The sequence below is a fragment of the Schistocerca gregaria genome, chromosome X, assembly GCF_023897955.1.
Source record: "Schistocerca gregaria isolate iqSchGreg1 chromosome X, iqSchGreg1.2, whole genome shotgun sequence".
NCBI lineage: Eukaryota > Metazoa > Arthropoda > Insecta > Orthoptera > Acrididae > Schistocerca > Schistocerca gregaria.
The window spans coordinates 409455063-409479321 of NC_064931.1; the positions used below are offsets into that span (position 1 = coordinate 409455063).

The 24259-nt window shown below is 41.2% G+C and overlaps 1 protein-coding gene across 3 annotated transcripts in view; it reads right to left on the reverse strand.

Moving 5' to 3' along the window:
* The window catches only part of LOC126298610 (WD repeat-containing protein 6), a 268743-nt gene that overhangs the window by 120972 nt on the left and 123512 nt on the right, over positions 1–24259 (reverse strand). For all 3 annotated transcript variants that reach the window (XM_049990014.1, XM_049990015.1, XM_049990016.1), the window contains exons 5-6: positions 14205–14414; positions 9027–9137 (exon numbers count right to left, since the gene is read on the reverse strand). In XM_049990014.1, coding sequence (XP_049845971.1) covers positions 9027–9137; positions 14205–14414 — 321 coding nt within the window. The remainder of the gene's footprint in view (positions 1–9026; positions 9138–14204; positions 14415–24259) is intronic.

Below are 24259 nucleotides of genomic sequence, written 5' to 3' on the forward strand. Positions count from 1 at the left end.
CATGCACAATGTAACAATGCAGATGTGATCGAACCCTGGTATTGACTGCATTGACTGTCTAGACATCGCTGAACTACCGACAACACGAGCCGTGTGCCTCCTTTCTGGTGGAATGACTGGAACTGATTGGCCGTCAGACCCCCACCATCTAATAGGCAATGTTCATGCATGGTTGCTCACATCTTTGGGTGGGTTTAGTGACATCTCTGAACAGTCAGAGGGACTGTGTCTGTGATATGATATCCACAGTCAACGTCTATCTTCAGGAGTTCTGGGAACCGGGGTGATGGGAAACTTCTTTTTATGTGTGTAGTTGCGGGCACAGGCATAGCACTTCTAGATGGTGCCTTCAAGGGTGAGGTCAAACCCAGACCAATACACAATGCCTCACTATCGCCTTCATTCTGTACATTCCCCACAGTGAAGTGTGGAGGAGTTTTGGCATGTGGCGGCGGAGCATGGGAGGAATTACAACCCAGCATTCGCACTATCCATAGATAACAAAATGATCTCATCAATGATGTTAAGCAAGTGCCATAAGGAAAAAGAGGTGCATCATTTGGGGTTGATGTCCATAGGCAAGTGCTATGGCCAACTTCACCATACAGCAGACAACACCCTGCAGAGGAATGGATCACAGTCCATTCCTGTTGTTATTTCACACACCATAATCAGAAACTTGTCAAAGGCATGTTGTTGATTTGCACCTAATGTGAAGCACAACACTTTAGACTTATCAAACTCAGCATCTGAGCTGCACAGCTTTGGAGTGCTGCGTGGTGGGCCAATAATGGCTCTCATAGGTATATAGGGTGTACATAATTAAAGTTCCAGTTTCAAAACACAGTAGAAAGAGAATGACTGCTCAGAATTATGTCAAATTTGAAAATATTATTGACACAGAAGATCATGGAACAATAAAATGTAACAAAAGTTTCACCAACAGATGGTACTGTAAGAGTGTTAATGTGAACGGGACTGGCTAGAAATAACAGATGAATCACAATATAGTGGCTATGGCTTGAGTTGCACATTACACTATCAATGTGCCTGACTGCACAAATTTTGCAGTCAACACTTGTGGCACTGTTAGTTTGGTAAGCCCATCCACATTGAGAATGATGTATCACATCACATGGGAAAAACCAGTTTCTCATTGTCCTCATACCAAAAACAGCAGAAAAATCAAAATGACAACATCAGTTCTTAATTGTCCTGGGGCCAAAAACTGCATAAAAAGCAAAATAACATCAATTTTTAATTGTCTTGAGACTGACACAAGACATGTTTGATATGCTATCCACCATTTTCTGCCTCAAGTTGAAGTCAAGAAATAGCATGTTCCACAACAGATTGGAGTGTTTTGTGGGTCATGTTCAGAATGCATTTGGAATGCGTGCCTTCAGTTCAGCTATATTCATAATTGGAGCACTGAGCAGAACATCTTTCAGTTAACCCCACAGCCAAAAGTCACACAGAATAAGATCAGATGATCTGGATGGCCATAGTGTAGGGAAATGATGGGTGCTGTCAACCTGCACCACACAGTCACCTTTGCAGAATTAAGTGGTACTGGTTTATGTGCATTCAAGTTTTCTGCTGCCCATATTCTGCAATTCTGCATTTTGACATGTCCTTGGAGATAGAGACAGAAATACACTTCATTCAGTGTGAGCAAGAAATTCCAGATTGAACATTTGTCTTCCTCGCAGATCAGCAGGAAGTAGCTCCTGAACATGGGTGATTTCATGCGGATAGTGATGCAGGATATTTCATAGAATTTTATGCACCATGCTTGCAGACATGTCCAATGTTTGGGCAAATCCCCATGCAATGTATGTTTGCACACCACTGCTTGGCTGCTTCTGTAATGCTGTGGCCACACATCAACAGACATAGGATCAACTGCTTTCTTCCCTCTGCCACAACACACTTCAAAAAAATCTGTGTTTTTGAATTTTTTAATCATTTTCTCTGAACCCTTAGCAGACATCGAACCAATGCCCTTTATCATACCCTTGAGTGGCTGGAACTTCTGCAGGGCTACTGGCACACAGTCACCATTCTTGTAAAAAAAAGCTTTACCAGCAGCGCGCAATCCTTCATGGAGACAGACAGGTTGGGTGACTTGGACGCAAACTGGGGAACAGACATGTACTGTCTGTCTTTTGGTGTGCATATTCTGATGCTTGATATGGTGTTCAAATTTGACATCATTCTGAGCAGTGGTTCTCTTTCTACACAATTTTGAAACTGGAACTTAAATTAAAGACACCCTGTAGTTTCTTATGTACAATGCCCACTGTTGCAGCCACTCTGCCATTTTATCTGAACAGTGGTTGGTGATCAGATGAAACTTAGTACCATAGAGATACATGTGAAACTTCCAGACACCAATGTTTCTTCCTCTATCTGTAAACAATTCCAATCTGTAAACAATTGGCAAGCATTAAATGCATGCCACGATGGAACACTGCTAAACAAGGACCCAATCAAAGGCACTTTTTTAGTTGCACAAAAGCCTTCTGGCATGCCTGCATAAATTCAACGTCATTTTTACACAGTTGAGTGAATGAAGGAGAAATGTGGGCTGAACTGGTAATAAACTTGGTGTTATAATTTACTTTGTAGAGGAATGACTGCAGTTCTTTGAGGTTCTTTGGAGCCAGTAATTTAGTGATTGTGTCCATGTGATCCTATGTGCATGTGAACCCATCTTTACTTAATATACGTACCATGTACTTGACATTTCCTCAAAGAAACAGTATTTCTCGAGTCAACAACATAGACCATGGGCCCGAAGTCACTCACACAACATCTTTAGGTTGCTACTGCTACCACATGGTATTGGCAACTAACAAGTCATCTAAGTAATTAACATACTTGAGGAAACCTTGAACGAGTTGCTCAAGATATCTCTGAAATATTGCAGGAGCACTTGCAATACCAAATAGCAAACCATCAAAACAATACATGCCAAATGGCATATTAATCACTAAAAACAATTTCATATGCGCATCTACATGCAATTGAACATAGGTGCTAGCAAGTTCAATCAGTGAAAAATAATGGTTACTAGCCAATTTAGCCAACAATTCCTCCGGCCAAGAAAGTGGATACAAATCGACATTTGCTTGAGCATTAACTTTAGACATAAAACCAACACGAATATGAAGGGATCCATAATGTTTCTTAACTTTGACCACAGGCATAGCCCACTGGCTAGATGCTACTCAGGATATAACATCCACAATTTGCAATCTGTGTAGCTCTGCTTTAACTTGCTCATGCATGGAGAAAGACACGGGATGAGTTCTATAAAACTTAGGCACTACCAATTGCTTTAAGGATATGTGGGTCTGGAACCCTGGTGCACAACCTAATGTAGGTTCAGAGAGTTGCTTAAATTGTGCACACAACATATCAAGTTTTGTGAATGGGATCACAGTTGAAACTAGATTAAACTGGTCCTGAATTTGAAAACCAGGAAGTGCAAAAGAGTCTAAACTAAATACGTTAGATGCCGTCCAAGTGGTGACTACCAGCAAAGTTAGATGCAAGGCTATATTCTTATACTTAGCTTGGACTATGTACTGATCCTGCAGTGGAACTGACTGGCCATTGTATGTCACCACTCTGTGTTGAGAGTCCATAGCTGCGGGGAGCCAATGCGCTGGCATGTGACCTCATTAATCAGTATCCAATTGGAAATCTGTTGTCACACTATTAAAGTCCAGTTGCAACATGAGACATTGCACCCCACCAGCTGCTGCCATGGGCAATGCAAAGTAGTGTGTAATGTGCTGACAACCACTATCATTGATACACACCAGCTGAGGTAGTCATTGGCGAGGTGCTGCAGTTTGTGGCCTGCAAAACAGATGACATACAGAAAGGGCTGTGATGCCTTTGATGCTGTGAGCTACAATCTGGACACAATTTGACAGCATGAACTTTTGTGGGGTCCTTTTACAGTGAGGGAGAGGAAAATATTACATGAGCCACTGCTTGCTTTGGGTCACATTGGCGGCAAATAAAGCACTTCTGTTTGTGCACTTCTACTGATGATGAGGGCAGGGGATCACTAACTACTGAATCCCATGTTGCTTGACTACCAGACAAACAGGTGCCTTGTAAATTTGATGATAACATAATGGAAGTAATCAGCTAATTGTGGAGTACACCAGCACCTAATACTACATACTACTAATAAACATCAGCATCAGAGGAATCATGAAACTCAGCTTCCACTGACTTCATGAGCTTTGGCAATTTTTGACACACAACACAGGGCGGGCTAAAATGTCTCTAAAGCCTTTGCACTAATATCTCATACACTAGCAAAATAGATAACGTCATGGATTAAGAAGTCTACATATGATGTGCACACTGTTTACAGGAAAAATCACACTTGTCAGCAGCTCATACTATGCAGGATTGATTAATTTGCTTAACACACTGATTTAACTTGAACCTAATTGCAATGATGTGAGTTTGGAGACCATAATAGTTGGTCAGAAAACCACAAACATCAGGAAAAATCAAACTACTAGGACCAAAGAGTGGATGTAGTTTCTGCACCACTTTGTACAGTTTACTACTAGAAGGAAGTAAGAGGGTACATTGACATACAGAGTCAGATACTAAATTGCCTTGCAGTGAAGAACAAAATGACATATAAGGGTATTCAAATGAAACCCAGTCACTCGTGTAAATTAACAGTAATGATTTTATTAACTCAAAAATGTAGTTATACACAGCACATTTACTCAAAAATAGTCACCAAAACTATCGGTACATTTATCCCATTATGACATTAACCAGTCGATTCTATCCTTGAAGAAGCTAGTAGGCTGCTGTCGGATACATGCCTGGACCCAGTCACACATTTCGTCATCCATTGTGAATTGATATCCACAAATAGCTTGTTTTACAGGTCCAAACACATGAAAGTCACATGGTTAATGGTCAGGACTGTACTGTGGATGTTCCAGTATTTCCCACCGAAACTGCTGCAAAGTTGTCTTCACCACAATTGGCCATGTGTGGGCAGGCATTATCATGTGGGAGGATGATGCCATTGGACAATGCTGTGGCCTTCTCCACTAGACATCACGGCATCTAGAGTATCAGCAATCAAACTGGCAGCCTGCAGCCGCAATTGCCCACCTCGCAGGCACACTGAAGCACTACACAACTGACAGGCAATATTGATAAACGGCCACAACAACAACAACAACAACAACAACACAGCAGACACCAGCGGCCACCAGGGGCCACCACCAGTCCACATAAACATAAGGAAAAGGTCATTGCAGATCCTGGAATTATTTTCACATGTCAAACCATGTGATGGAAAATAGTTCCGAGGTACTCATCCGCCGAAGCGCTATAAAGGCCGGCACTCGGCCGCACATCGGCAGTTCATCGACTGTCAGCAGACATGGATAGCTGCCACCTCAGCAGCCCGGCTTAGATCTTCTCGCTGATCTCTGGATTAGGCTTGGTATATCGGAGAAATCTCTGGTGGAGACTAGTAGGAAATTATTTCAATTGTTTTCTATATAGCTTTTGTATGTAGTTGTGATTCAAAGATCACTGTTTTGTGTTGGCGTTATACTAGGAGAATTTTTTTCGGTTAATTGGACAGTCCAATAAATTATTTTTGGACTTTGATCGTTAGTTTCTTCTGCTTACGCAGACATATCACACAACACTCCTCTGCATTTCAACTTGATGGCTCATCTAAGGTTCTATAAACTGGCTTGACAATGCTGGGCATTGATGTTGGTTTGCCATTCCAGGCACTCGATGAGTACTGGGTCTGGTACGGCGTGCCGCGGAATTTGAAACCATGCCAGGCATCATGGACGTTGAAGACCCATAGAGGTCCCTGCACCATCGCGTCTTAAGCCGTGGCGGCGCGCACCTCCTGGCCCGATTTTACTGTGGGGGTGCCACAGTGGAACACGTGGTCCCAGCGGCCAATAGCGGCACCCTCGATAACATACTTAAATGCAGGCCACTCACTCAGCCAGTCAGTCTAATCTCGCTTATGTCGCATTACACCTCGCTTTGCGCTAGACTGCTTACTTCCTGGTTCATGTACGAGTTTGTTTCCTTGCGACTCTGTTGTTCGGTGTTTTTGTATTCGTTCCATCCTACACTGGTCGTGTCCATCCTCTTCCATTGTGTTGTTGTTCACAGGCCTCTCCACGGGTTCCACCGTGCCTTCCGTCTTTGCTACCCCACGACCGTTCTGATCGCAGTTACAACACTGGGCCCTTGTGGTCAAAAAAGGTCATCATGAGCATACCAGAACTGGTGAGCACAGCCTTTGATTTCTTTGGAGGTGTAAAGTCACATGTATCCACTGCTTGCTCTGACACTTGCTTTCCTCCTCATGATAACATTGCAGTTAAGTCAATGACAGCACCATTCAAGTACTGTTCTGTTCAGTGGTCAGTTGGTGGGAAACCCACTGTGCCCAGATTTTTCAACAGTTCAAGTGTTGATGGATTATGGTGTGGACAGTGCCCTTGCTAATACTCAGTAACTGATGGATCTTGTCCATGGTAATTCTGCAGTTGGCCAAGAATAAAGCATTCACTTCCACAACAATTTCTAGTGTAATGATATGATGAGCCTGTCCAGGACAATCATCATCTTCCAGTGACACATGCCCCTCAAGGAATTGTTTGTGCCATTGCACAACACTTGAACACCTCAGACTGTGCTCACCATACACAGCCTTCATCCATCATTACATTTCACAGCCTCCAACTCCCTTTGCCACCCAAAATCAAATAATTCCTCATTGTTCCTGCTTGCTCACCTGCATGTTTGGTAGTGGATGATAACTTCTTGTGTGACAACCTTTTCTTTGGCATGAAACCACACTGGCACTATGCAACATCCAACGCTGTGCACGCGTCAGTCTCTCTACCAGTAGATGGCGCCACCATAACCCCAGTTACGTGGTGCCACCTTACATGTAAGGCAAAGGTAGATGCACTGACAATGTTTCATTTGAATGAACCTCATGAATATACATACCAAGTTTCGTTTGCCTCATCAAAGCAAGTGAACAAAAGAGAGGGGTGGTGAGGAAATGGCAGCTGCCAACTGTTTTTGGTTTTACAACTGGCATAACAGCAACAACTGCTGTTGCCAATAGAATTCCCACTTCTTTTCTTGCTGCTGCTGCTGCTGATGCTGCTGCTGCTGCTGCTGCCAGAAATCACATTATTTTTCTTGCTGTTGTTGTTGTTGTTACAACAACTGCTGCTGCCATAACTTTAGAAACTTGGGATCTGTGCTTCACTGGAATAATTGCATGATGAAAAAGTTCTTGTCACTACTTTTCTATCCTACTCTGTGTTGGTAGAACTCAGTTAATGATCACTCACACTGGTAGTAGTGCAGAGAGTGGCAGAATGAACAGGCAGTTCCTGAGGTTCACAAGGTAAGTAGGTAACAAAAACAAATCTTGAGCATAGCAGTCTTTTTAAGTGTTTACAACAGTCAGGAAGATATCCAAATCACAAATGTAAATCAGGCAAGGTGAAGACTCTACTATTCAATGGCACAAAACTAAAGGCTTCAGAGACTAACAAAAGACTAACTGGGGCAGGCCAGGATGCAGTATTTAGTAGCACACACATGTCAGTGGGCAATGCCACCTGACATGTTTGCTGGGCTGCAGCACCTTGGACATGCACAAGCTGTTGCCATTGTATGTAGCCCAACTATCTTTGACACGTTCTTCCTACTGATACTCAGGCTGTATGGAAATCAGATATTAAAAATGTCACCTGCTAAAGGCTGGACCAGTGCTACACAGTTTACAGTGCACAGTGGAAAGATTCGAAGCGTGATATCTGGCATGCCATTTGATACAACAAATAATTTCAGCTTTTACATATCAAGTGTTATCTGAAAATTTACATGACATAAGGAAGAGTCTACAGCCTGAAGTACTGTGCTTCCTTCATGTAACTCTGTATGCCATATTTCAGCAGGACAATACCCATTCACAAGTGGCAAGAGATGGAAAAGATTTTCTTTGCAGAAAAGTAGGCCACTACTTGCTGTTCCGCACTTTCACTTGACATGTCCATGAAACATGGTTGGTCAGCTACTGGTCTGTCATATTCCTCCAGAAAAGATTGTTAACCTGTTGTGGGCTTGCATACAATCCATCCCCCAGAAACATATCCAAGATATATTTGATTCCATGCCACAAAGTTTAAAGCCTCTAATTCGAACTTGTACGACACCATACTGAATTTTCAAAATCAAAGACCACATACACTTCTGTAGTCTTATGACTGGTGTATTTTTATGCACATTAGCTGTGATATGAAGTTTATTCCAGTAACATGTCTCCTACTTGATGCAGCAATTTTCATAAGTTTTACTGTTTCATAGATGGGAAGTTTAAACATGTTCAGTTTCATCGAAATCTATTCACCGATATTAGTCCTTCATGGAGAGAATAATTTAAGTCACTGTAAATGGTATAAATAGACTTAATTACCACCTGCAAAGCATACATATGACATTCTATTTAAGAATTTCTTCCTGTAGAAGGGGTTTGTACTACCATGGTGGAAGACAAAAAATATAATTGAAAAATCATTTCTTATGCCATAGGATGCCAATGTATATTTCTCTAGAGTGATCAAAACGTGGAATAATTCTGCTGAAGTTTGAGAGCTCAGACATAAATAGTGTACACATGAACCCTGCCACAGACAGACAAACAAACGCGCGCGCGCGCGCGCCCACACACACACACACACACACACACACACACACACACACACACACACAAAATAATAATAGCGCCAACTGTGATGTAATTAGAGCATATTAATTAGCAGCAGTTATCCTTCATAACAAGGGTTTCCTAAGAGATATCAACTAATGATCATGAACTGAATTATATTAATAAGATAATTATCCCTACATTTGAGTAATCATAAGAAACACACATAAACAATTGTCCTATGTCCTATACTTACAACAATTTTTTTCTCAGTGCTGTAGTCCATAGCCCATATGGTACTGCTCTGATGATACTTCCACTGTTTCAGCAATTTTCCTTCAAATCCCCACACCATTACAGATGAATCCTGATAACAACAGGAAACACAGAATGAATCATATCTGCAGTGGAGCATCCACTGTTAAGAAACTTTCTGACATTAAAACAGCAAGCCACACCAGACCTCCTACCTGGATCCTTTTAATGTTCCAAACATGAAATACAGTTTATTTATTGGTTCCCTGCTATAGTGGTGTACAAAAATTAAGGATAAAAGTAAATTTGACATTATTTGTCAGTGATAACTAACATAGCTAGATGAAACTGGAGCATACATACAATGAAGTGCCAAAGAAACTGGACTAGGCATGTGTATTCAAATAGAGAGATTTGTAAATACGCACAATATGGCACTGCAGTCCACAGCACCTATATAAGACAAAAATGCCTGGTGCAGTTATAAGATTGGTTATTGCTGCTACAATGACAGGTTATCAAGATTTAAGTGAGTTTAAATGTGGTGTTATAGTCGGCGCACGAACAACGGGACACAGCATCTCCGAGGTAGTGATGAAATGGGGATTTTCCCATATGACCATTTCATGTGTGTTCTGTGAATATCAGGAATCTGGTAAAACATCAAATCTTCAACATCACTGCAGCCAGAAAAAGGTCTTGCAAGAATGTGACCAACAATGACTGAAGAGAGTTGTTCAATGTAACAGAAATGTAATCCTACTGCAAATTGTTGCAGATTTCAATGCTGGGCCATCAAAAAATTTCAGCATGTGAAACATTCAACAAAACATCATCGATGTGCAGTTTTGGAGCTGAAGGCCCACTCGTGGGGACTGTTGATGACTGGAAAAATGTTGCCTGGTCAGACGAGTCTCGTTTAAAATTGTATGAAGCGGATGGACATGTACGGAAACAACCTCATGAATCCATGTACCCTGCATGTCAGCAGGGCACTGTTAAAGCTGGTGGAGCCTCTGTAATGGCATGGGACATGTGTAGTTGGAGTGATATGGGACCCCTGATATGTCATATCTAGACTCTGACATGCAATACCAGGCTCCCCAGACATGAACATTATTGAGCATATCTGGGATGCCTTACAACGTGCTATTCAGAAGAGATCTCCATCCCATTGTACTCTTACAGATTTATGGACAGTCCTGCAGGATTCATGGTGTCAATTTCCTCTAGCACTACTTCAGACATTAGTCAAGGCCTTGGCACACTGTGTTGCAGCACTTCTGTGTGTCACGGGGTCCTGACATGATATTAGGCAGGTGTGCCAGTTTCTTTGGCTCTTCAGTGTGGAGTGAACTGCTACAGTACATTACAGCAGGTAATGAGAGAAACATGCAATGAGACAAACAGAAATAACACTTTTATTCAAAGACAATAACTATGCTGAGATCACCACAATTTTTATGGTGGTGCCCTGGATATTACAAAAGGTGGGACATGGTTTTCAATAGGATGGCTCTTAATAGTGTGTGTGATCACCACAGGTGGCAATGCATGCTCTGCAACATTCTCCCATGCTGGCCACAAGTTTGGTAAGGAGTTATTGTGGTAGGGCATTGCATTCCACCACCAGTGCAACAGACAACAGCTGAATGGTCATTGGTACCCATGGACATGCTGCAATACATCTCCCTACAATTGCCTAATGGGGTTTAAGTCAGATGGATTATGCAAGATACTTCATTTTCTGAATACCGTCTTTTTCCATGAGCTCCTCTAACTGCATTATTTGGTGTGGCTGCACACTGCCATCCATAAAAATGGAGTCAGGGCTGAACACAACCCTGAAAAAATGTGCCCTGGGAAGGAGTACAGTGGCACAACAACATTGACCATTGAGTGTACTGTGTTCAAAGACCTGTAGTTCAGTACACCCATGCATGCCTCTCCACCATCACATCTGGAGCACCAAAATAATAATTCTGGATATACCCTCATATGGTGAGAAGTGTGAATACTTAATGCAACCAGTAACCTTGTCGAACATGATTGTTTTGGTGGTCCAAGTGTTGTGGTGTGGAAAGGCATAATGTTGTATGGGTGCACTGAGCTCCAAACCTTTGAACATGTATACTCACCAGACAGTGTTATTCTGACATTGTATTCCTTCCCCATGTGTGTCTTTTCAGGGTTGAATTCGGTCATGACTTCATTTTTATGGGTGAAAATGTGTGAGCACATCAGACAGCATGGGTTAAGGAGCTTTTGGGGCAAAAGAATATTCAGTGACTGAATTGGCCTGATTGTTTCATCCCACTTAAAACCCATCAAGCACGTGTACGATTCATCGTGGAGATGTTTTGCAGCACATCCACATGCAGCACTGACCATTCTACACAGTTATCAACAGCAATGGTGGAGTACTGGAACACACTAATGCAAGAATTCGTTGCCAACTTTGTGGCCAGCATGGGAGCTTGTTGCACAGAATGCATTGTCACCTGTCGTGACCACACACCCTGTTAAGAACCCTGTCCCACCTTTTGTAATGTCTGGGAGACAATCATAAATTGCAGTGACTTCAGTGTAATCAGTGTCTTTGAATAAAAGTGTCATTTCTGTTCATCTCATTGATTATTTCTCCCTGTTACCTTCCATAGTATACTGTAGCAGTTCTAACTATGTATTGTCCAAATTTTATTGAGTTATGTTACTTTTCAGTGAAACATCATGTGAGGGTTATTTTCATCATTATATTTTGCACACCAGTGTACTGTCCAAAAAACTGCAGAGACTTTCAGGCTTTCACAAATAAAACGTTTTTTTCCATAAAAAGGTAACTGTCAAATCTACCAGCAAACCTGGACTGCAAATTTAAATAGATATCAAATTAGATTTGTTCACACACTGTACACAGATAACATACACTATCCTTGGAAGAGTCCTGTCAACTTTTTGTGACTTCTTGAATTTGTAAATCCCTCAGCTATGTTACCCACAGCCTTTAGACTCAAAAGAAACATAAATACTGCTGCCTGGTTTGGTAAAGCTTATGAAGTGTTCCCCATTAAAATTTGGTGATATGGGGTGGCATCTTTTTGTAGCATTCCTTGGTATGCTTACAAACACAAACAGCCAGGTTCACCATCTGCTTTTTCAGATCACTCTCACATTTTTGTCTTGGCCTTCCAGATATGTGCCATCTCTTTCTGAGATTTTCATTTACAATGCAAAAATATTTGGGAATTTCTATGAAATTTGCACTATATCCAGTCTGTCTACAACACAGTTTCCTTCATTGAAACTAAGTAAGGTGACATGGTGATTGATGCTTGTGCTCTGCCTATAGTGACCTCATTGTCAGTGAGCTAGTTATCTTTCATTCCATTTCTAACACTGTTTGTTTTTGCGTTTCTACTTGCCTTACAAGACAATCCATCTGGCAAGTTGATATTTGCTTCTAGGGCTGCTGATTAGTTTGTCAGTCTGTGGTCTATCAAGAAACTGATGGTGACACCTCAGTACCTATTTTTATGCTTCGGTGTATGCAGTGAGTGAATTAACTGACTGACATCACTACTACCAAAGATATATTGCTGTGATAGGTCCTTGAATCTTCCATCTACATGTCAGTTCCTGATCAACTTCTTTATTGTTGGAGCACTGTTCTTTTCTCTTATTATGTTTATGTTAGCTTGGTTACCATAATTTGCTAATAATTGTTGTCCTCAGTTACTAATTGATAAAATCATACAGCTTTTAAATTATGCTGTGAAAATGAAAGACTAATTTGGAAAATTCATCCAGGGGAAGAAGTGATCAGTATTAATACAGTGTGGACACAGTAAATATGTATCAACAAGCAAACCTATACAGTAACAAAACAGCCTTTGTGTATAATTAGGCTCTGAAATTTGACACAAAAAAGGCCACTGAAATTACTGACCACCAACCACTACAGCTCATTAACATAATGAACACACTCAACTTCAAATTAACTATTCTAAATTAATTCTGCAACAGGTTTGCTACATATTTATGAGCATTAGGAAATTTACTTGTATTCACTATGCAGAATAACTTTGGCTGCAGCTTGTTAGCCTGCAGTAAGTGCAAAAAAAATGAGATGTTGCTTTTTCAGTATACTTGTTGATGCCACTTACATTTTCTGACATCTCAGTGTTAATTTTTTTCCCCTTCATGGCAACATAACATTTTGCAGGAACATTTGTGGTTTGCAAGGTAACAGCCTGATAAAGAGTGACAGCCTCCTGTCCATGAAGACCACCAATGGGCACAGGTACTAGTATGGGTCCTCGTGTTACAGCACAAAGTCATCACCTTAAAACACATTGTAAATGCATAGTATATTTTAAATTCAAATTCTTACCAAACCCATCAGTACCTAGGAGATTTTCTTTTCTGTCATAAAATTATCCCTCAATAAACAATCCTGTAGTGATGAGTGGTCTTTCACACAAAATGAGCAAGTCACTTTCCTGAACTGTTAGCCTATTTCTGCAGCATTGTCACATAAAGCAACATGAGGCATGCAGTCTCAACGAGAACAGAACTGCACAGTATCTTATTTAAAAGTAAATTCTACAGTACATGGGATTCACACCAAAAGATACTTTTCTTTCAAACAAGCATGCTTCAAACAGAACAGCACCTGTCAGTCTATAGTCCACCAAAGCACAAAATGGCTTTTTATTGTTGTGTCATCCCATAAATCAAATGAGGCAGCCATGTCACACAACATCCTAAGAGCCACGGTACAGCTATCAATATGCATTTAATGTTTACAGAATTTACAAAAGCTTGTAATGCAGTACCAGACAGATGCCTAATACAGAATATGTATTATTGTGGGATCCAGGTTTGCAACTGGACAGAAAATAATTATCTTGAATGGAGACCCATTCACTGAAAAAGAACTAATTTTGAGTGCGCCCATGGAAATGATACATCTTTCTGTGTAGGTAGTATTACTCGCAGTTTCAGGTTTTTAACAAGTAACTGACATGCTAAGAAGCACATTGTGCACTACAATTATAAAACTTTAAATCTGAAGAAATTAATTACTTAAAATACATACAATACCACATACTTTTAATATTTGATATTAATTAGCAAAGATGATAAATTTTCACATCACACAGATGTTATTCTCACCTACCTCACCAACACTAACTACAGTTCTGTTCACTGTGATGGCCTTCCATACTCTTGCTGTGTGTCCATACAATGAACAGACTAACTGGATGGATGCAGCTTCCCAATATTCCTCATGATTCAGGTTCACTTTCCATATTTTTACTGAGCGGTCATCTGAAGTGGTACAGATGACACTAGTCTTTGCATCATATGATACAGATGATACAACACCCTGGAACAGATGAAAAATCCGACACATTTATATTTCTTTTCTCCAAATTGCTTTAATATATTTTTTTGACAGGATAATGTTCTTTCTGAAGTTACAATCATTACCAACAATAAAACTTTCTGTGTAAAGAATCTGTACCAAAACCACTTAAAAAGAGTTCATAAGCAACTGCCAGTAGATCATAAACAAGTAATATTTTAAAGTAATTTTAATAAAAATCTGTGAATAATAAAACTTCAGACTGAGGTAGAAATAAAATATAGTATCTGCATGGTTACCATTTACTTATAATTAACAGACACAACAATTTACAGTGACATGCATGAATAGAATTATTGTGCCTTGTTGTGTAAAATTTACAGAACTCTTAATTTTACACAATGTCCTGTTTTGAACTGAATAAAAAGTGCAAGCATGTCAGTGTAAATTATGAGACAAGTGTTATCTTATGCATAGTTATCCAAATGAAATGTACAATTTAAAAACCACATAAAAGAACAGAATTTGAAAAATATTTAGACATTTAATTTTTAACACAAAATTCACAAAATATGTAAAAGCTCATTCAGAAACTGAATCTGATGAATCCCACCATAGAATCTGCCCCAGATCAGTTTGAACCAGTAGTAATTTTATCACTAAAGAGTGTGCTGATCGACCTATAGGTTTGGTTTATGGTGTTTATCTTTCTAATTGATTTTTATTGGTGAAACTCTAATGCTATGCAAATTGGACATTGACTGGAATGCTTACTTATAAAAGCTTGTACTGCTCTGAGAAACACTCAGTAGTGTCCATTAGTCTTGTGTGCAGTTCCTCTTTCACAAAAGGGGAGACGACTCGGGACATGCGACATGCGCAAGTTGGATGTTGAACATTTTTATGATTCAGTGAAAATGTGGTTTTTCAGCCATGGAGGAACTGCTACAATGACTAACGGAGGCTGCATGGGTTTAACAGCAGCACTGTGACAGGCATTCCAAGCCTTAGAAAATTTAACAGGAACACATTACATGCTGTGCATATTTACAGCTTTTTCACCAGTTACTGATGAAATGAAAAGTGGGGCATTTACTATCTATGACAGCATTTACATTTTATAGCTTATTGGATATCTGACACTGAAAGACAAAACTGTATCATACAATACAGAAGCAAGAGCCAGTAACGTGTCCAATGGGACCCAGATTGCCTAGAATCATCCCTTCGCTCCCAGCTTCAGGCAATATTGGCTTCGGTCACACAGCTTGAGGCTGTTGCCAATGGGCATCTCTGTGGGGGTTCGCATGGGGGTTTGTCAGGGACAGCCAGCTCGTCCCACGCATCCCCCGATCGGACTAAGACTGTGGTTGCCCGGGATACTGCCCGCATTGAGGCTGATCCCTCACCTGTGGCAGAGTGAAAGGTCATCTCAAAGTGTGGCAGGGGGCGAAAGACATTCCGGAGGGCTGAACGGAAGACCTCTCCAGTTTGTCTGACAAACTGGTTTCAGGCTCTGTCTCAGGCTGATACTGATTTTCAGCCTGACATGGCTGCTTGTCCTGTTCCAGAGGTTGCCGCTCATTCTGCAAGATCCGGGCGGTCACAAAGGGTGGGCTTACTGGTAGTTGGGAGCTCCAACGTCAGGCGCGTAATGGGGCCCCTTAGGGATATGGCAGCAAGAGAGGGGAAGAAAACCAATGTGCACTCCGTGTGCATACCGGGGGGAGTCATTCCAGATGTGGAAAGGATCCTTCTGGATGCCATGAAGGGTACAGGGTGCACCCATCTGCAGGTGGTCGCTCATGTCGGCACCAATTATGTGTGTCGCTATGGATCGGAGGAAATCCTCTCTGGCTTCCGGCGGCTATCTGATTTGGTGAAGACTGCCAGTCCCGCTAACGGGATGAAAGCAGAGCTCACCATCTGCAGCATCATCGACAGAACTGACTGCGGACCTTTGGTACATAGCCGAGTGGAGGGTCTGAATCAGAGGCTGAGATGGTTTTGTGACCATGTGGGCTGCAGATTCCTCGACTTGCGCCGTAGGGTGGTGGTGTTTCAGGTTCCGCTGGATAGGTCAGGAGTCCACTACACGCAACAAGCAGCTACACAGGTAGCAGGGGTTGTGTGGCATGGGCTGGGCAGTTTTTTTAGGTTAGATGGCCTTGGGCAAGTACATAAAGGGCAACAGCCTCAACGGGTGCGGGGAAAAGTCAGGACATGCGGGGACCAAGCAGCTATCGGTATTGTAATTGTAAACTGTCGAAGCAGTATTGGTAAAGTACCGGAACTTCAAGCGCTGATAGAAAGCACCGAAGCTGAAATTGTTATAGGTACAGAAACCTGGCTGAAGCCAGAGATAAATTCTGCTGAAATATTTACAAAGGTACAGATGGTGTTTAGAAAGGATAGATTGCATGCAACCGGTGGTGGCGTGTTTGTTGCTGTTAGTAGTAAATTATCCTGTAGAGAAGTAGAAGTGGATAGTTCCTGTGAATTATTATGGGTGGAGGTTACACTCAACAACCGAGCTAGGTTAATAATTGGCTCCTTTTACCGACCTCCCGACTCAGCAGCATTAGTGGAAGAACAACTGAGAGAAAATTTGGAATACATTTCACATAAATTTTCTCAGCATGTTATAGTGTTAGGTGGAGATTTCAATTTACCAGATATAGACTGGGACACTCAGATGTTTAGGATGGGTGGTAGGGACAGAGCATCGAGTGATATTATAGTGAGTGCACTATCCAAAAATTACCTCAGGCAATTTAACAGGGAACTGACTCGTGGAGATAACATCTTGGACCTACTGATAACAAACAGATCCAAACTTTTCAACTCTGTAAGTGCAGAACAGGGAATCAGTGATCATAAGGCCATTGCAGCATCCCTGAATATGGAAGTTAATAGGAATATAAAAAAGGGAGGAAGGTTTATCTGTTTAGCAAGAGTAATAGAAGGCAGATTTCAGACTACCTACCAGATCAAAACAAAAATTTCTGTTCCGACACTGACAATGTTGAGTGTTTATGGAAAAAGTTCAAGGCAATCATAAAATGCATTTTAGACAGGTACGTGCCGAGTAAAACTGTGAGGGACGGGAAAAACCTACCGTGGTGCAACAACAAAGATAGGAAACTACTGCGAAAGCAAAGAGAGCTTCACTCCAAGTTTAAATGCAGCCAAAACGTCTCAGACAAACAGAAGCTATACGATGTCAAAGTTAGCATAAGGAGGGCTATGCGTGAAGCGTTCAGTGAATTCGAAAGTAAAATTCTATGTACCGACTTGACAGAAAATCCTAGGAAGTTCTGGTCTTACATTAAATCAGTAAGTGGCACAAAACAGCATATCCAGACACTCCAGGATGATGATGATAGCATTGAAACAGAGGATGACACGAGTAAAGCTGAAATACTAAACACCTTTTTCCAAAGCTGTTTCACAGAGGAAGACCACACTGCAGTTCCTTCTCTAAATCCAAATGGCTGACATCGAAATAAGTGTCCAAGGAATAGAAAAGCAACTGAAATCACTCAACAGAGGAAAGTCCACTGAATCTGACGGGATACCAATCCGATTCTACACAGAGTACGTGAAAGAAGTTGCCGCCCTTCTAACAGCCGTGTACCGCAAGTCTCTAGAGGAACGGAAGGTTCCAAATGATTGGAAAAGAGCACAGGTAGTCCCAGTCTTCAAGAAGGGTCGTTGAGCAGATGCGCAAAACTATAGACCTATATCTCTGACATTGATCTGTTGTAGAATTTTAGAACATATATTTTGGTCGAGTATCATGTCGTTTTTGGAAACCCAGAATCTACTCTGTAGGAATCAACATGGATTCCGGAAACAACGATCGTGTGAGACCCAACTCGGTTTATTTATTCATAAGACCCAGAAAATATTAGATACAGGCTCCCAGGTAAATGCTATTTTCCTTGACTTCCGGAAGGTGTTAGATACAGTTCTGCACTGTCGCCTGATAAACAAAGTAAGAGCCTACAGAATATCAAACCAGCTGTGTGGCTGGATTGTAGAATTTTTAGCAAACAGAACACAGCATGTTGTTATCAATGGAGAGACATCTACAACCGTTAAAGTAACCTCTGGCGTGCCACAGGGGAGTGTTATGGGACCATTGCTTTTCACAATATATATAAATGACCTAGTAGATAGTGTTGGAAGTTCCATGCGGCTTTTTGCGGATGATGCTGTAGTATACAGAGAAGTTGTAGCATTAGAAAATTGTAGCGAAATGCAGGGAGATCTGCAGCGGATAGGCACTTGGTGCAGGGAGTGACAACTGACCCTTAACATAGACAAATGTTATGTATTGCGAACACATAGAAAGAAGGATCCTTTATTGTATGATTATATGATAGCGGAACAATCACTGGTAGCAGTTACTTCTGTAAAATATCTTGGAGTATGCATGCGGAACAATTTGAAGTGGAATGATCATATAAAATTAATTGTTGGTAAGGCAGGTACCAGGTTGAGATTCATTGGGAAAGTCCTTAGAAAATGTAGTCCATCAACAAAGGAAGTGGCTTATAAAACACACATTTGAACTATACTTGAGTATTGCTCATCAGTGTGGGATCCGTACCAGATCGGGTTGACAGAGGAGATAGAGAAGATCCAAAGAAGAGCACAGGGTTATTTGGTAACCATGATAGATTTACGGAGATGTTTAAGAAACTCAAGTGGCAGACTCTGCAAGAGAGGCACTCTGCATCGTGGTGTAGCTTGCTCGCCAGGTCTCGAGAGGGTGCGTTTCTGGATGAGGTATCGAATATATTGCTTCCCCCTACTTATACCTCCCGAGGAGATCACGAATGTAAAATTAGAGACATTAGAGCGCACACGGAGGCTTTCAGACAGTCTTTCTTCACGCAAACCATACGCGACTGGAACAGGAAAGGGAGGTAATGACAGTGGCACGTAACATGCCCTCCGCCACACACCGTTGGGTGGCTTGCGTAGTATAAATGTAGATGAAGATGTAAATGAATCTTTTCTTTCTTATGAGAAAAATTTCAGTGAAGAAACATATTATTACAGCAAGGTTAGAATTCTGGCAGTGGAAAAAGAGCCACAATATTTCACATTATGCAGACTGGGCTGCCAGCCTATAGGGATTTAGTAAGAATTGCAATTTTTAATGTTTGTGCAGGCAAAACTATGCTCTCCAGTAAGTGGCATTATAGTGTGTCTTACAATCAACTTGAAAAAGAGAAACCAAACACTGAGGATATCAAATACACATCTGATGGAACGACTGTGAATAACTCAACTGTATGAAACAGCCTGTGCAGCCCAGAGTTTGTTTTTGAGGTACAAAAATGTCGTGGCAGTCACCTCTCTGGCACTGGTCACTTGGGCTGGCATGACACCTCCAGCACGGCCCTCACCTGCTGCACAGCCCAGACAACCCATAAACAACCACACCAGTAGCATCAGTGTTCAACCATAAACATTGCTTCTTTCACCATGCATGCAGTGCGTGCCCCTCTCAGAATGCAACATGCTAAATTGCAGCAAAAAGAGATATTTTTAAGAGTATATTTTAGCAGTTCTGTTGCATACACCCTCCAACTTGCAAAAGTGAATGAAGTGACTATTAATCCTTTGACTACCATTGAGACATATGTGTCCCATGATATGTTATCAGAGAACCAATTGGGATTTTTTGCATGTTATTGTTACGTGTCAAAGTCCCACAACAAAACTGTTATAATTACAGATTGTACTTGATGACTGTTGTCCTCAAGTTTCATTTTTTAACTCTTGTCTCTGTATTGTCACATCACATTAGTTCACAACTGCAGGTAGGCAACCAGTTAGCAGATTCACAAAGAGGGCTGCCTTCACACCTTACCACACACATCGTGTCAACAACCTGCACCAACGAACTGACCTTGCCACATCACAAACAAAGTCCATATTGAGCTCCTGTAGAGAGAGTTACATACTTGGAGATATGCTCTGTCCACTGGAGGGAGAGAGAGAGAGAGAGAGAGAGAGAGAGAGAGAGAGAGAGAGTGTGTGTGTGTGTGTGTGTGTGTGTGTGTGTGTGTGTGTGTGTGTGTGTGTGTGTGTTTTGTAGCTTTTGTACCCCTACCCTCCAACCCTCTTGGAAGATGAAACTGGGAAAATATTCTTTTCATATATTTCCTTCTGACTAATACATTAATTAAAATAACCATACATTAATGTTGTTGAAATAAAATTGGTAGGCAAATGGTTAAATCTAGGAAGTGCAGATTTCTCAGAACACTGCCCAGCAAACGTACTTAGATGTGTTCCATAGGCAAATACCGTGTGAAGTTACTCCTGGACATTAGTGCATCTGTGTCCTTGCGAAACCAACCATCTTAATTAAGTTTAGGGTTACAACCTTTTCAGGCAACCAAGGGCATATGGATGTCATAACGTGCTCTTTCCAGGAAAGTTTCCATCTGTACTCACTCACAGCCACGTCACTTATCCAGGAATTATCTTGTGCAAGCTGACAGCAAAGTGGACATATTTTTTAGGGTAGACTCTTTCCATACTTTTGGGCTTGTGGTTCATGAGGAAGTTCAAGCTATACAGTCTGATGTACTTTGTGCCATTAAAAACACAGTCTGTGACAGATATACTCTAACAGTCTCTCTTTGTCTAGGGAACGTAACACATTTTGAAGAGCACATCACTCTTAAGGTGACAGCTACTCCTGACTTCTTCAAAGCTTGCCTGCTGCCCCTGGAGCTAAAAGGCACACTTAAAATAAAACTGGACAGACTTATTCATGAGGATGTGTCAACACCTATTTCCTATAGTCAATTAGCCACTCCACTGTTAACAGTACCACACGAAATAGGACCCTGTGACTTTTTGGTGACTTTAAATTAACAGTAAACTCACCAGCTGAAGGGAAAACTTAGCGCCTATCAACCACAAATGAACTCTATAAAAAATTAGACCATGGTACCTTATTCAGTAAAATTCTCCTGACGGAGCCATATTTTCAGATTCTCCTGGATGCAGTATCACAAGATTACAGCCTCTATTGTCACAATCATTTTCTTTTTGAAATATCTTCAACCCCCTGCCATATTCCAGCATTTAATGGAGCAATCACTATAAGGTATTCCAAATTGTGCAGCTGCCACTCCAGAGGACCATCTTCACAACCTTGAGCTTCAGAGGCTGACAGCAAAAGAACACAAATGCAACCTATGCAAGTCATATGCTATGCAACCATCCTTGACATATTTGGGTTTTAAATTCTCGGCCAATGGACTAGAACCAAAGGAAGATTATGTCATGGAAATCGACATCATGCACCCACAAATGTAAAAAACCTAAAAGTGCTTCTAGATAAGGTCAACTACTATGGTCGTTTCATTGCGAACCTAACTCAGCACACTTGTGCAATGAGCCAGCTACTATGCCAATGCATGCATTTTGTCCCAAATTCTTTGTTGTATCATTACGTTTGAGTGAGCAAGAGAATCAGATATTTAGTGATGAGCTGAATACAAAACAAAATGCTCAACACAAAAGAGTGCATGTTCATTGTTGAGTGTCACACAAGGCACAATTTATGGAAAACATGTGCAGAACTGTTTATGTAAGAGTTGAAAAGTAGAAGTCTTTTGGCAGAATTACCAGTGAAGTCTGCAATGAAGAAATGGTGTGAAATGGGTGCTGTAGTGAATAGAAACTGTAACTACCTGAAAAAATGTTTCCAGAATGACATTTTTACTCTGCAGCGGACTGTGTGCTGATATGAAACTTCCTGCCAGATTAAAACTGTGTGCCCGACTGAGACTCGAACTCGGGACCTTTGCCTTTCGCGGGCGAGTGCTAGAGCACATCACTCTTAAGGTGAGCTACCGAAGCACGACTCATGCTCGGTACCTTCAAAACTTTACAGAAGCTCTCCTGTTTGGAAGGTAGGAGACGAGATACTGGCAGAAGTAAAGCTGTGAGTACCGAGCATGAGTCGTGCTTCGGTAGCTCAGATGGTAGAGCACTTGCCCGTGAAAGGCAAAGGTCCCGAGTTCGAGTCTCGGTCGGGCACACAGTTTTAATCTGCCAGGAAGTTTCATACCTGAAAAGAGTTTGAGCACCAGAAAACATTACTTGAGAGAAGGAAAGCCTGGAACAAACTCCAATGAAACATCAACAATGTTTATCTGTGTAAGTGGGAATTAAGAGATTGTAGGTCCAAACATAATCAAAAATGATCTGAATCTGTTTCTTTACAGATTTACTGCTGTGCATGAGTTAAAGTGCACAGACAATATTCATATGTTGAATTCTGCGGGTGGTTTCTCAGTGAAGTGAAGTCAGAACTTTTGAAGCCTCAGTTTTTCATTTCTTCAGATGAGGCCTGGTCCAACCTGCCAGATTATGTGAACTAATAGAACATGCATCAGAAAATCCCCACCAGTACTTTGAAGAACTGTTGTATAATATCAAGACTGGAGTTTGGTGCACAATATCTGATACCATACCACAACACTAGTCTTTCATCAAGTTGCCACAGGTAACTGGTATGTCCAGGATGTGTTTAATCCATATTGAGATCAAGCACATAAAAATATTTAGCAATATAAAGCACATGATGCACATTGCCTAGATAACCATGTCACAAGTGGTTACAGCGTTTGGTGAGGAGAGGACAATCAGCAGAGGCTGTGTGATCTCTTGGCCATCTTGACTTCCTGACATCTCTTTCTCTATATGATTTGCACCAGTGGGGCAAATTGAAGGGTCAGGTGTACTCAAATAATACTAAGACACTGGAAGAGCTACAGCAGGAAACTGAAAACATAACTGCTGCTATCTCTCAGGCAAAGATGCTATGTGTGTCTCACAGTTTTATCAAACAAGCACAGCACTGCATCAACATCAGGTGTGACCATTTCCAGCATCTTCTGTGATGTTTCTTTATAAGGATCAATCCCACATCAGTCTTACTGTAAATATTTTCTGGGACACGTTTATTTTACACAGGAGGCCATATGCAGTTCAGAAATTTAAATTATTCCTTTGTTTTTGTTGTGGCCTTCAGTCCAGAGACTGGTTTGATGCAGCTTTCCATGCTACTCTATCCTGTGCAAGTGTCTTCATTTCCCAGTACCTACTGCAAACTACATCCTTCTGAATCTGTTTAGTATATTCATCTCTTGGTCTCCCTCTACAATTGTTACCCTCCACACTGCCCTCCAATACTAAATTGGTGATCCCTTGATGCCGCAGAATATGACCTACCAACTGATCCCTTCTTCTAGTCAAGTTGTGCCACAAACTCCTCTTCTCCCCAATTCTATTCAATACCTCCTCATTAATTATGTGATCTACCAATCTAATCTTCAGCATTCTTCTGTAGCACCACATTTTGAATGTCTCTATTCTCTTCTTGTCCAAACTATTTATCGTTCACGTTTCACTTCCATACATGGCTACACTCCATACCTATACTTTCAGAAACGATTTCCTGACACTTAAATCTATACTTGATGTTAACAGATTCCTCTTCATCATAAATGCTTTCCTTGGCATTGCCAGTCTACATTTTATATCCTCTCTACTTCAACCATTATAAATTATTTTTCTCCCCAAATATAAAAACTCCTTTACTACTTTAAGCATCTCATTTCCTAATCTAATTCCCTCAGCATCACCCGATTTAATTTGACTACATTCCAATATCGTCGTTTTGTTTTTATTGATGTTCATCTTATATCCTCCTTTCAAGACACTGTCCATTCCATTCAGATGCTCTTCCAGGTCCTTTGCTGTCTCTGACAGAATTACAATGTCATCCGTGAACCTCAAAGCTTTTATTTTTTCTCCATGGATTT